This window comes from Suillus paluster, assembly GCF_016628075.1.
Source record: "Suillus paluster strain FC165 chromosome Unknown EDB91scaffold_20, whole genome shotgun sequence".
Taxonomy (NCBI): domain Eukaryota; kingdom Fungi; phylum Basidiomycota; class Agaricomycetes; order Boletales; family Suillaceae; genus Suillus; species Suillus paluster.
In genome coordinates, this window is record NW_024537580.1 from 385,599 (window position 1) to 397,990 (window position 12,392).

Here is a 12,392-nt window from a genome sequence, read left to right on the forward strand (position 1 = left end):
ATGGAACACATACAGATGTACAGGCTTCCGACGGCGCAGATCGGGTATATGACATTTACGTAGGCTCACTTTCTGGTGATGCAAATGTTGCGTTGCCCACTTGGGAGATTTTACCAGGCAGCATAATGCAAAATCTATTAGTTATCTTGGGCTCGGAGTTGCGGCATACGGGTGACGTTGAATGGATTGTTGATTCAGAAGAGCTGAACCCTGTCATAATTTGGAAAAAGATAAAATAAAAATGTTCTAACATGCTCGTTTTCTGAACGTCGTTGACATGCTGTAAATTTGGCATTATGCATCGTTTAACAGAAGATGCCAGGGTCGGGATACGAGCGCGGACTAGCTGGGAATTCATTTGCAATTATGAGATGGATATTATGGATATTATGCGAGTGGGTGGGCCAACCACGACACCTTCCTGGATTGGATCATCTTTGTCATCGTGAGTCCCATCGGCTACTTATGTAAGCAAGCCGAGCAAGCAACGGGCAAAACCTGACGACCGTCACAATCACAGAGCACGACATACGACCACTGCTAAACTTACTCAGTCTGTAGATAGTCTGCTGATCTGGATCATGGCATCTGACCTCTTCTTACCTTTCACGACTCCTGGGTTGACATTCTCCGGACTACAACTCTACTTCAGTCTCTGAAGATGCCGCGGTCGGGGATGATGGCAGATGGGCCATTCAGTCTAGTCTCAACGATGTTTCAATTCCTATTTTGGGACCAAGTCAGCGCCTTGTTGCGACCAGGCTTAGGGCTGTGACTGCGGTGCTTGATATAGCTCCTTCGGCTACGCCAGTTGAAGTCGTGGAAAACAACGGCTGCGGCAGAGTCTAAAACAAGCCTCTCCTGGAATTGGAACGTATCGCGTGTGACTCGAAGGCCATGCTCTCTCAAGGTGTACGGTTGCACTACTAGTTGTTCCCTCCGTTCTACACTTTCTTACCCCTTCGCCCCGCCCTCCTCACAGACACTCTTCTTCCTTTGAGGGTACAAAACCATGCATAATCACTTGGATCTGCAACGCCGACAGCAGAATGGAACCGCTTCGGCTTCAGGTTCTGCGACAGTCTCTGGCTCGGCATCCCTCGTGAATGGGAGCACCCCATTGCCATCCGTCTCGGCGGGAGCTCCTCCTGGGGCAATCACTATAACCATGCCTCCCATCCAGTCGACCTCTTACTACAAACTTGCCCCCAGCGAATATATTACGTTTGGGTGGAACTTTTCAAGCATCAGTGTGGCACCCACCTCCCTCACCGTTGCAGCAGTAGGTGCAAATGGGTACACATACCCCGTGGGCCCAACCGACGGTGTCATTCCGGGAAACGCTCAGAGCGTGGTGTGGTATCCATATGGCTACCAGACCGCAGACCCTAGCCTTCCGCTGGTTCAGGCAAGCTACACTCTTCATATTTGGGGCGATGGCGGCCCTAGCGCAGTGCCCACACCTGGTTACCTGGCTCCATACAGCGGGCTTGTGTTCGCTATATATACGCCACAGGCGTACACGCCATTGACTAGTGGTAAGTCTTCATTCGCCTATGTGCGTCATCGATCTTATATTTGAATACATAGGGTGGCAATGTGCCGGATGCTCAGGAGCGTTACCTCAGCTCAAAATAGACTCTGCTCTTCCTGGTGTCGTCGCGATGATTGTCATCATGCTACTCTCTGGGTTCACTACCCTCCGCCGGGTTTGGGACTGATCGTAGACCGAGGGTACCCAAGGCTTGGTTGCTGAGAAGTTGGTTGTAGAGGACGGTCGCGTTTGAGGGACATTTAATGGATTATTGTGGTCCGTGATTTTACTGGACATTTTCATCATATGTAGAATTACTTGCACAATATTTACGGACAGGTAATGATGTGGCACGTAGGTTAGTATCGGAACTCTTTACTGATAAGTTGTTATAGACAATGTCATCTTACACAGTTGTGTATTACGCTCGTTACACCAATTACTGGCCTGCGTTTACGTCAATTGCGAATGATCTTATCGAGATTATTATGCCCGCATTCCAAAGTCCTAGGTCTGAGGAATTTCTGTTGCGGGTTCACTAGTCAACTAGTCACTATTTACATATGCGTGGAACGAGGCGATGTTTCGCGTAGCCTGCCAGAGCGAATCAGTACCTACCGTTCAGCTGAAACACGCATCGCATCCACTGTATCTATCAAAGTCATGTCACTCCTTAAACCTCTGCGCTCCGCATCAAACACGACCAAATCACGCGATCAGTTCCTGCTTCCCCAGAAGCACCGTCGCGCATCCAGCCCTGAGCTGAGGCTCCAGAGCATAGTCCCAGGAAGCATTCGACAAATGTGATTTTGCTTCGCCCTACGTCTCCTCTCAATTTTGAAGATTGTTGACGCGTACTGTGATTATAGCCCGCCTATCAATACTGATCTATCCCAATGTACCTAGAGGTTCGTATTTGATCCCTGACAATTCGCGCACCATGGGATCCTGATTCATTACTGCAAAATAGAGCACCTTCGAATTGGCTGTGACTTGTCGAATGTTTACTTCATTGTAGACGAGTACACCGACATCGAAAATGCAGCAGTCACCAAGGAAATGGTGGACATCGTGCTCGATGCCATACGTAATCCTCATAAGGTGCGACCGGAATGCGAATGCATCCTGGGTGAAATCGTGCGACAGTAAGTAAAGGTCCAAAAATTTAGTGATCCATTGGGTTTAGTGCATTTTTGTCTAGATTTTGGGCTCGCGCAATCCGGACGGCAAGCTTGCCTTCTCAGCGTCACTTCATTGAAACCTTTACCACATACCTTGGTGCGATAGTCGTTGAGGCTCTCGACCGCGAACAAGGTCATTGTCGCAGTATTGATAACTACCTCAAGCTCCGGCGGGATACGTGTGCCGTCAAATCCTCCGTCCCAATGTGTGAAATGGGAATGGAGCTTCCTGATGATGTGTTCTATCATCCAGTCATCGTGGAACTGGTTGACTGCATTACAGAGTTGTGTCTGATCGATAATGTGAAGTCGTGTATTAAAGGTGTCGTTTGCAGTCTGTTAACAAACTTCATAGGACATGATCTCGTACAACAGAGAGCAAGCGACTGGGGACGAGAACCACAACTTGATCACGGCTGTCATGTCGGAACTCAGCGTCGACAGAAGTGGTGCGATGGTTTGGGCAGCACACTATCACGCTGAAGTTCAGAAATGATTTATCGACGGCCTTGCAAAGGTCCCTTCATGGGGACCCATTTGTCGATGTCTTAGTCAAGGAGTATCTTAATGCGATAGCAATGTGGGCCCGGGGACACCATTGTTGGAGTTTTGAGGCTCAAATGTCATAAAATTTCCCATTGGTATGAATCATCACTCACGCTGGATGGAATTGCAGATACTTTGGCACCAGGGGCCCAGAGATACAGCAAACTAGGCTCGTCCCGGTGTTACCAAAGGTCAACTGCAAAGTGGCATCCGCGGTGGGGAAGGTCAATGTTGCCAATTTATCAAAGATCCACGCCACAGTGCATGGGGAGCAACCATCTGGTGAGCTCGACTGCCTAATACTTTGGCCTCAATGATCAGTGCGATGTGATCCGTCACATTCCACCCGTTCAGAATTACAGTGTCAGTTGTGCGAGAACATAGACAACATGTAATAATGCAGCGAATATGAATCCATCATGTCTTCAGATCATCTCGCAGGGAGTTCCTCCTAGTGATTCACTCTGATTCACTACAGCAATGCCTCGGGCCGTCCATTTGACCTGTTTCCAAAACTTAACTCTATTTGTTTTGCATAAAGTATGAAACCCCGTGGTCACGGCGCCGGTAAGATTCTGTGTTTACATAGTCCGTGACCATCCATCATTCATCACTACTGTCATCTTGGCTTCACGAGCGCCAATCCCCACTCTCCTCTCTGGTAACTGGAAGTGGCAGTAGCTGAGGCTAGTCCAAACCGTGACTTTGAGTACAGAAGTGGAGTTAGCTGACATTGTGCTTTCTTTCAGGTGATATATTACTACAGCCCACAGGCGTAACACATTTCGCTATACTACCAGGAATATATCACTACTCTACTACAACCATTGCCAGTATCCTGAAATGCCGAGGTACGTGATATATCACGATGCCAGTAACGCAATCTACCGGAAAGGACCGTAGTACACGAACAAGGGGGTGATGATATACCATCAACCAACCAGGTATCTATAAAGGTGCGATATATCATACTCTATAGCTGATATGCTACTAATACGAGGTTGTGATCTATCGCAGGATGGCTGATAATCTCTGGTGGTAGGTGGTCATGTATCATGTTCTATGGCTGATGTATCGTCTTCTTAGTACAGTCGCTGTCAAAGACCAGGATATATCACGTGCCTTCTACAACGACAGGTAATTGGTAGGTCATAATGACACTGTCGCCTGTGAATGCAGAATATTTGCGTGCGTACGACATGATGACTGAGTGGTGCTAAGCATAAGCGCCAACAAACACGGCTTCAGTAGAAGCATCCACACCAGTCTGGCCTAAATCACCTTCTAAATTTCTTCAGTCGGTCAGTCATCACCTGCGACATGTACAGGATGAAAGGGCATCATTTCTGTGTCTGTTCAGAAATGCGATAAACAACTTAAGCAAGCCAATCGTATATGTAGTGTAAAGATGGGGAGGTATAGCGCCTGGTACAATGTAGTGAGACCCTTGTCACAGTCCGTCTCATCCACCGAAAACAGGATCGGCGAGCTAGCTGCTCGCAGATTGAAAGGCTGAATAGAATTGAACGTGACTAATTTACAATTGAAAGATACCCCCCGAGACCCGTTGGTCATTCTTTTTTCCCATCACGTCAGACTGACCGATCTCCATCTCCTCCGTGATCTGCACAGTCATTGGTTCAAGGCTGGAGCCCGCGTCCATGACATCTCGCCCTCTAAAGAGGTTGGTCATGGGGCTCCTTGTTTCAGCAGGCTGTTCGGTGGGGGAGCTGCAGCCTACGTGGAAATGCACTTGCAGGATGATGAGGCAGAATGTGATCCCCTGAAGAAAGTCTTATGAACAGTTTATATTCAAGCTAATTGGACTTACTATAATAGGAGGGATAACGCACACTATGACGAATCTGCCATTGGATCCGACCAAGGATGTTACAAGGAGTGCAAGGACACTCATGGCATATAAAGCGCCGCTCTCAATGATGACGATGAAAACGGGTAAAAAGGAACCAAGGCCATCTGGCATGAAACGACGAGTGCGATAGATGCGCCAGGCGATCAAAGCTGCAATACTCTGGTCGTGAGAAGTCTGTAGGTCAGGAACAATAGACGTACTGGTACAGGTGACGCTGATAAACATGGTCAATACATAGATTGTGGTGATGCACGCAGAACCAGCGGTGGAAACGGTGAACAGCGGACCAAAGTGAGACATGGACCAGACAACATAGTACGCAATGGCTGTGAATTGTCGCAGGCTAAGACGATGATCAAATAATACCTCCCGAGATACTCACCCCCAAGGGCTAACAGGACGATACAACCAGCAACGGCAATGAAGAGGCTTCTGCTGTAGAGCATATAACATCGCCAAATCTAATACCCTTCTCAGAAGAGAGCGATCATGTCGAGTGGAGAAGCTCACAAGTGCACCATCACCAAGAATGGTTTGCGTGATGTAAAGTGATATCGATGCAAGATTCAGCGGCGAAGCAAGGTTGAAATAATAGGCATTTGCACCAATCGTATCCACCTGGAATACGAATGCCTGTAACCCTCGAACAAAATCAACGATTAGACGCTGAAAGTGATCGTGTTAGGCTATTCCCCCAAGAGGGTTCAACGATTACACTCACGGCCGTTGCGATGCAGAGCAGCAATGTTCCCACTGGGATAAGAACTTTCCGTTGAATGGGAGTTTTCTTGAGTAGGATGAATAGCGTGAACCAGTACAATGCGAGGAGCACGCCTGATTGTGATAATGAGATTCGACCTCGTAGCTATTCTACCAGTGGGTAACGCACCGTAAAGCAAGGTCTCGAGAAACAAACCTAAGAACGCAGCTTTTGCCAAAGGTATGGACATAATTACGGCCGGTAATGTCGACGGACCAACTGAGCCAGTCTCAGACGGGAGAGAGCAGCCAATGGAGTTTCTGAATGGTCAAGCACAAGGTCTAGCACAGGGAGTGGGTTAGAGTCATCGTCGGAAACAGAACTTAGGAGAGTTAGTAAATGATCGATGATCAATGATCGATCATATCAAAAACAAAGCCCCAAGTCCGAGTCGGGGTCAGCACTGCGGCGAGCTTGTCAATCTCCGACACTCTCTGTTGTGATTTTTATTGTTATTTTGGCCCAGTCAAAACCTACCGTCGCAAACCTTGACATACTCGAGAGGCAATACGATCTTACATCACCAACTTAGGCATTCCGATTCCGCAAATTTGCACACACACAATAGTATGCTTACCAAATCGGACATTTCCGTGACAGTTTCGCCATGTGGGCTGCTGGTTGTGCTGTTCCATGTGGACGTAGCAAGAAGCTTGTGCCTGTAGCAGCATAGCTAGTGGGATGACTCTCGGTGAGACAGCGGCTTGTTCAAATTTAGGACCTCCGTAGTCATCGTCAATAACTTAGGTTCAAACAGAACAAGGGTCGAAACTTGAAAGCGCCGTTAGTCGACCACAAGGCATTAAACTGCTTTACTACAATCTTCAATATCCCTCTCCGATAAACGGGACTATACGTCATTATTATCCGGTCTTGCGGGAGTTCCTCCTGGTGCGATCAGTGATTCACTAAGATGATACCCATGCCTCCCATCCAATGGTCCACTTCTTACTACGGAATTGCTATACGAACCTCGTTGTACTCACTGTCATCACCGTTCAAGTTCGCAAACTGAACACATACTACCCTAGTCTCCCCTAGCCAGACTCTTATAGACGAAGGAAGAGACCCCCTCGAAATTCTACATTCGCTTCCATTTTCCATTTGTACACGACCACCTCGATGGTCCGAGTAGGTCCAACTTTACTTCATCCTCATACCACGTCCAGCGACCTACCCGGATAACTGGAAGGGTCTGTAACAGCCTGCGGGAGGCTCTACACCGGGTATGCAACCGTGTCCATCATGATCTTTAGAGCCTATTTTTTTTTGATTTGATTGGGCCATCGTCTGGATTGACTTATGTATCAGGACTTCATTACCGATATCATCTCACCTTCGTAGGCACCCATCGCACACCGCCTGCAATAGAAAATGCTGCCGGAGTACCAAACATGTCTGAGCTTGCACTGCAGTTGTGTGGACAGATACGTTCATCTGTTGCGGATATGCACGTAAAGTAGGCAGATACTGACGCTGGGGGGCAGGAATATAAATTCTGCTGCAAGTCCTGGACTCGACTAGTAACAATTTTTCTCCTCTTTCAATCACTCACACTCATCGTCAGAAACTACATTGCGGAGGCCATGAACGCTCATGCAAGGATGATGTACCTCCCAGACACCATGACCAACTGGCCCTGGCCTCGTGCCATCAATCCTCATTTCGAGGATGTGAAAGCTGAAGTCGATGCTTCGTTCCGTGATTTTAAGGCTCTGAGTCCTGAGTCACAGGAGGCATTCGACAAGTGTGACTTTGGTTTGAACTATGTTACATTCTCTCAATTCTGAAGACGGCTGATACGTACTGTGCTTGTAGCCCGCCTAACAGCACTGGCTTATCCAAATGCACCGAGAGGTTCGTATTTGACCACTGCCAAACCATGCACCCCGAGCCCTGATTATTTTCCTGAAAAATAGAACACCTTCGAATAGGTTCTGAGTTAATGAATGTCTACTTCATTGTGGACGAGTTCACCGACAGCGAAAATGCGGCAGGCACTAAGGCAATGGTGGATATCGTGCTTGATGCCCTAGACAATCCTCATAAAGCACGGCCACAAGGCGAATGCATCCTCGGTGAAATCTCACGACAGTAAGTACCTCCAAATCGTTTGATGAAACATCTAAAATTCAAGGTATTTCCGTGTAGATTTTGGGCTCGTGCAATCCAGACTGCAAGTCTGCCTTCTCAGCGTCACTTCCTCGACAGCTACACCGCATACCTTCGTGCAGTAGTCGTCGAGGCTGTCGACCGCGAACAGAGTCGTCGTCGCAGTATCGATGACTATCTCAAGCTCCGGCGGGATACGTGTGGCGCAAAATCTGCTTTCGCAGTATATGAAATGGGAATGGAGCTTCCTGATGAAGTGTTCTACCATCCCGTCATCGTGGAACTGGTTGACTGCATCATAGAGTTGATTTTGATCGACAACGTAAAGTCGTATTAAAGATGTGATTTGCAGTCTGCTGACGACTTTCATAGGACATGCTCTCATACAACAGAGAGCAAGCGACTGGGGACGAAAACCATAACTTGGTCTCTGCTATCATGTTGGAACTCAGCCTCGACAGAGGCGGTGCGATGGCTTGGGCAGCACGCTATCACACTGATGTCGAGAAAAAGTTTATCGACGGTCGTTCAAAGGTCCCTTCGTGGGGAGCTTCCACCGACGCCCTTGTCAAGGAGTATTTTGATGGGATAGCAACCTGGGCTCGAGCAAACTGTTGTTGGAGTTTCGAGGCTCAAAGGTCACGAGAATTTCCCATTGGTATGAATTATCACTCACCTTGAATGGAATTGCAGATACTTTGGCACCATGGGCCCGGAAATACAGCAAACTAGGCTTGTCCCGGTGTTGCCAAAGGTCAACTACAAAGACACATCCGTGGTGGCGCAGGTCAATGTTACCGATTTGTCAAAGATCGACGCCACGGTGCACCGTGAGCAACCGTCTGGTGGGCTCGAGTGCTTAATACTTTGGCCTCAAGTGATGTGATCCATCCACCGCATACCATTGTTCAAACAACACTATCAGTTGTGCAGGAACGCAGACAGTACATAGTATACAGTGTATATGAATAGATCTCTTCAGGTGTTAGGCCTTCTCCACAGAGTCTGACGCTCGTTTCTCATGCACCTCGTGGTGATAATGTTTCTCGCTCGGTCTCCAACCGACAGATCGCCAGGGCGGAATGCCAGAGCGGTACAATTCGTCCACCTGGTTGATCATCTGATGAGCAGCATTTCACAACGGGGATGAATGCAACCTCACCTCTTCTAAAGTCAGGCCTTTAGTCTCAGGGATAGCGAAATACACGTAGATGTATCCAAAGATGAGCATGCCGAAGAAGATCAACATTATCATTGGGCCAATGCTGGCAAAGCGTTCAGACACCTAGTAGTGTCCCAGAATTTTTGCCCTTAGTTCAAACTCACCGAGCAACAATCCTTGGAGAGAAGAACGAAAGCATGAAGTTCCAGAACCAGTCTTGCATAAAGGTGAGCAACGACGTTCAGATAGTGAGAAGGTAGCATTCGTACTTGTTGCACTACCGAGCGCAATCGACTTGGGACGTACTCGGAGAGGGAACGACTCTCCGAGGTACACCCATGGAGTAGGGCCCCAAGTCGTGCCGAAGATGAACACCTGTAAGACTGCGAATGCGATGACGACGTCGCCTCCAGCTCTATTACGAGCAGTGAGCTCTGAAGTCGGTGTTCCAGAAGGCGCAAGGGTAGAATGTCCAACAAAAGCAACCTGACGGAAGTATCAGTCGAGCACTGTTTGCCAATGGACAATGTGCACAGACAATTATTGCACAGACAGCTTGCAGCAATGCTCCAAGGAGAAGGGACTATAAAAACAGTATCAACTTCCGATTTAATTATCTAGCGAAAGGCCAAAACGTACCTTTCGGCGACCCCAAGCCTCGATGAAGTACAACGCGGGGAGAGTTCCAGCAACCGACACCGCACCGAGAATCGTTTGAATGATATAAGGTGAAAGTCTGCTAATACATGAGCTAAAACGTATGAGGCAAAGGGGTTTAAGGACTCGCCCTGCACCTGCACTCTGAAAGAAGGTGTCGCCATAATAGTCTGTCGACAATAGCCATTAGTGGTAAAAATCAACTGGCATGAGGTATCCCACAGTAAAAGTTCTGGCCGTTTAGCTGCTGAATAAATTGCAGCATCATGCCGTTGATTGTTCGACGCCACAGTGCATTTCTCGTGGAGAAGCATTCTAGCCAATTCGCTTTGCCGCCCTCGTTCTCTGCTCTGATAGCGAAATCGAGTTCCTCGACACTTTCAGCGACAAGAGGGTTGTCTTCAGAAACTCCGTTGAGTTCTGCGATGACTTTGCGCGCTTCGTCGCGTCGTCCAGTTCCAAGAAGGTGCCGGCTAATAACGGTAAAGATCGTCAGTGCGCCTGAGAGATTTTCAAAGTTGCACGTACGGCGATTCTGGAAGGAAAAACATTCCAGACAAAAGTATGATACCCCAGACCATTTGCAATCCGATCGGGATTCGCCAAGACGCAGAGTTGTTGATTGTGTGACTTCCTAGTTCAAGTAGGTAACTCAAAAATATGCTAGATGGACAGGTGTCAGTGAGCGCTCTGATGGATGAGTGAGAATCCACGAACCCCGAGATGATTTGGACTTGATAAATCACCAAGATCGTACCGCGAATGGCTTTCGGTGCCGTTTCTCCGTTGTACAGGGGCACGATAGCTGGATTGACGTAGTAAGATTCACAAAGTCAAGACTTGACCTCAACACCGACCAGACAATGAACCGACACCCAAACCTGCAATATAACGACCTATAACCAACTGAACAACAGAGTATGTCGTGCCAGTTTGGATGGCCACGCCGACGGTGAATATAGCCGACCAGAATAAAATGGATCCACGGCGCCCAAACCGGTCAGCAGTGAACGCTTGAGCGATAGCTCCGCTTTAGTCATTCGTCAGACTATTATGAAAATAGCGAGACACAATATCCCCACCAGAACGTGCTTATAGTGAGTATGAACGTCAGTAAAGGGCAGAATCAGATATCGCAGTCTTACCCGGCCGACAAGAGGGAGACGATGACTGATTGTCTCGAACTTGACAGATAGTACTGGCCATCTGTTCCTTCTTGGCCAAATCGGCGTATGAAGTCTGGCATGATCAAACATCCCTGAAGGAGACAAGGGATCGGGATCGTGAAGGTCACTGACGAGTACGATTACATACAGAAATGACACCTATATCATACCCAAACAGAAAACCTATCACCGGAAGTTAAGTGAATGGATCTACTGCCGATGTGAGCAAAGAAATAGGAGGGTTGCAGCTTATAAACGACGTACGTTTATTTCGTATATGGAAGTCGCCCACCTCCTGCAAGAGAGAGACTAATGAGCACCGAATGACTGTGACGGGGATGAACTCACCAAACGCGATGAATATGGCGAGGAAGACCGCTCTACGGCCTGTTGGAACGTCTTTCGCCATGACTTAGTGGAAGAAACGTCTAAGAAAAGGCGGTTAGAGAAGCCCGCTGCTCCGCATACATGCTTAAGTATAAGTTCTGAGCAAGCGGGGTAAAGATGAATAACTGTTCTTTGTTTATCATATGACGCATAATGGGGACATGCGGTCCGGGGGATCATAAAGAAGGCATCCTTGCCCCCAAAAGGTTTGACATACTCCCGCCCGCATATAACAGAGAGCGTGATTAAAAAAAATGGTCTATAGTTGAGAAATAGTCATAGGTTTTTCCAAGGACCTCACTGCACGCACAAGCAGTTTGCTGGTCGGCCGGTCATTCTGAGCAGAGTTCAAAGTGCAAACAAGTGTGCAATCAACCGACACGTAATTTGTGCGGCCTTCGGACCTCGATACGTTATGATCAGCGTCTTTTACACCTGACGCAACGCGTGACTTGGGAGCCTGAGAGCCTGGTGCGGCGCAACTGATCGGGGGAAATAGGGGTCACTGGGACAAACTGCGGCTGAGAAAGCGCTCCGGTGTTCTGTCAAGGCAGCTAAAAACGCAAAAGAGGGCCAGTCCATGCTTTGAAAGAAAACACTGAAGTGAACGACAGTCTTTCTTCAGCTTAGAATATGCCTCTGCAGTAAACCACGTCAGCATCGTTGGAGGAGCACAGCTATCCAAACTAAAGGGATGCTGGAAGCCGCAAGCTGCTCTCCTTTTTTCCCTGTTAGCCTGCCAGCTATCGCTGTCAGTCTGGTGCGTCATTTCGTGGACGAGGGGTGCTAGTATGCAAGACGGCTGAGCGTCGGAGTGGCGTATATATCCGTTCCCGATAAGATGGACACCTTGATGTGCTTCTATTATGATCGGAAAGTATCGTTGTATTTCAACATGATATGATGATATTATCTTCCGAGCAGAACGATCCACGTGACTATGTGTGGGGCTGGCAGCGTCGTCTTGGTTCATGGAATCAAGAACACTCACAACCATAAAACAAGGGCCATTGC

General features: G+C 48.1%; 5 protein-coding genes across 5 annotated transcripts; 3 read left to right on the forward strand and 2 right to left on the reverse strand.

Moving 5' to 3' along the window:
* Positions 1 to 1,012: 1,012 nt before the first annotated feature.
* Positions 1,013 to 1,721, forward strand: EDB91DRAFT_1051686 (uncharacterized protein; the record flags this gene model as incomplete). The annotated part of the gene is made up of 2 exons (XM_041313627.1): positions 1,013 to 1,538; positions 1,591 to 1,721. The coding sequence occupies 2 exons, from the start codon at positions 1,013 to 1,015 to the stop codon at positions 1,719 to 1,721; spliced, it is 657 nt and encodes a 218-aa protein (XP_041178179.1).
* A 476-nt stretch (positions 1,722 to 2,197) lies between these two features.
* EDB91DRAFT_1247551 (isoprenoid synthase domain-containing protein) lies at positions 2,198 to 3,211 on the forward strand (the record flags this gene model as incomplete). The annotated part of the gene is made up of 5 exons (XM_041322827.1): positions 2,198 to 2,337; positions 2,378 to 2,442; positions 2,505 to 2,679; positions 2,736 to 3,018; positions 3,071 to 3,211. 5 exons carry the CDS (start codon positions 2,198 to 2,200, stop codon positions 3,209 to 3,211), a joined length of 804 nt encoding a protein of 267 aa, XP_041178180.1.
* Positions 3,212 to 4,588: 1,377 nt separating this feature from the next.
* EDB91DRAFT_1201141 (uncharacterized protein) lies at positions 4,589 to 6,414 on the reverse strand. Its single transcript, XM_041320658.1, has 6 exons — positions 6,024 to 6,414; positions 5,856 to 5,968; positions 5,645 to 5,800; positions 5,517 to 5,595; positions 5,093 to 5,460; positions 4,589 to 5,044 (listed from the first exon to the last, which is right to left on the reverse strand). The coding sequence occupies exons 1-6, from the start codon at positions 6,082 to 6,084 to the stop codon at positions 4,799 to 4,801; spliced, it is 1,023 nt and encodes a 340-aa protein (XP_041178181.1). The 5' UTR covers positions 6,085 to 6,414; the 3' UTR covers positions 4,589 to 4,798.
* Positions 6,415 to 7,480: 1,066 nt separating this feature from the next.
* On the forward strand, positions 7,481 to 8,892 carry EDB91DRAFT_1051756 (isoprenoid synthase domain-containing protein; the record flags this gene model as incomplete). Its single annotated transcript, XM_041313629.1, has 5 exons — positions 7,481 to 7,652; positions 7,814 to 7,988; positions 8,046 to 8,328; positions 8,379 to 8,644; positions 8,700 to 8,892. The coding sequence occupies 5 exons, from the start codon at positions 7,481 to 7,483 to the stop codon at positions 8,890 to 8,892; spliced, it is 1,089 nt and encodes a 362-aa protein (XP_041178182.1).
* A 99-nt stretch (positions 8,893 to 8,991) lies between these two features.
* EDB91DRAFT_1051693 (general substrate transporter) lies at positions 8,992 to 11,400 on the reverse strand (the record flags this gene model as incomplete). The annotated part of the gene is made up of 13 exons (XM_041313628.1): positions 8,992 to 9,114; positions 9,169 to 9,271; positions 9,333 to 9,384; positions 9,438 to 9,654; positions 9,707 to 9,751; positions 9,808 to 9,995; positions 10,048 to 10,298; positions 10,354 to 10,488; positions 10,543 to 10,630; positions 10,683 to 10,855; positions 10,971 to 11,083; positions 11,140 to 11,174; positions 11,340 to 11,400. 13 exons carry the CDS (start codon positions 11,398 to 11,400, stop codon positions 8,992 to 8,994), a joined length of 1,584 nt encoding a protein of 527 aa, XP_041178183.1.
* Between the last annotated feature and the right edge of the window lie 992 nt (positions 11,401 to 12,392).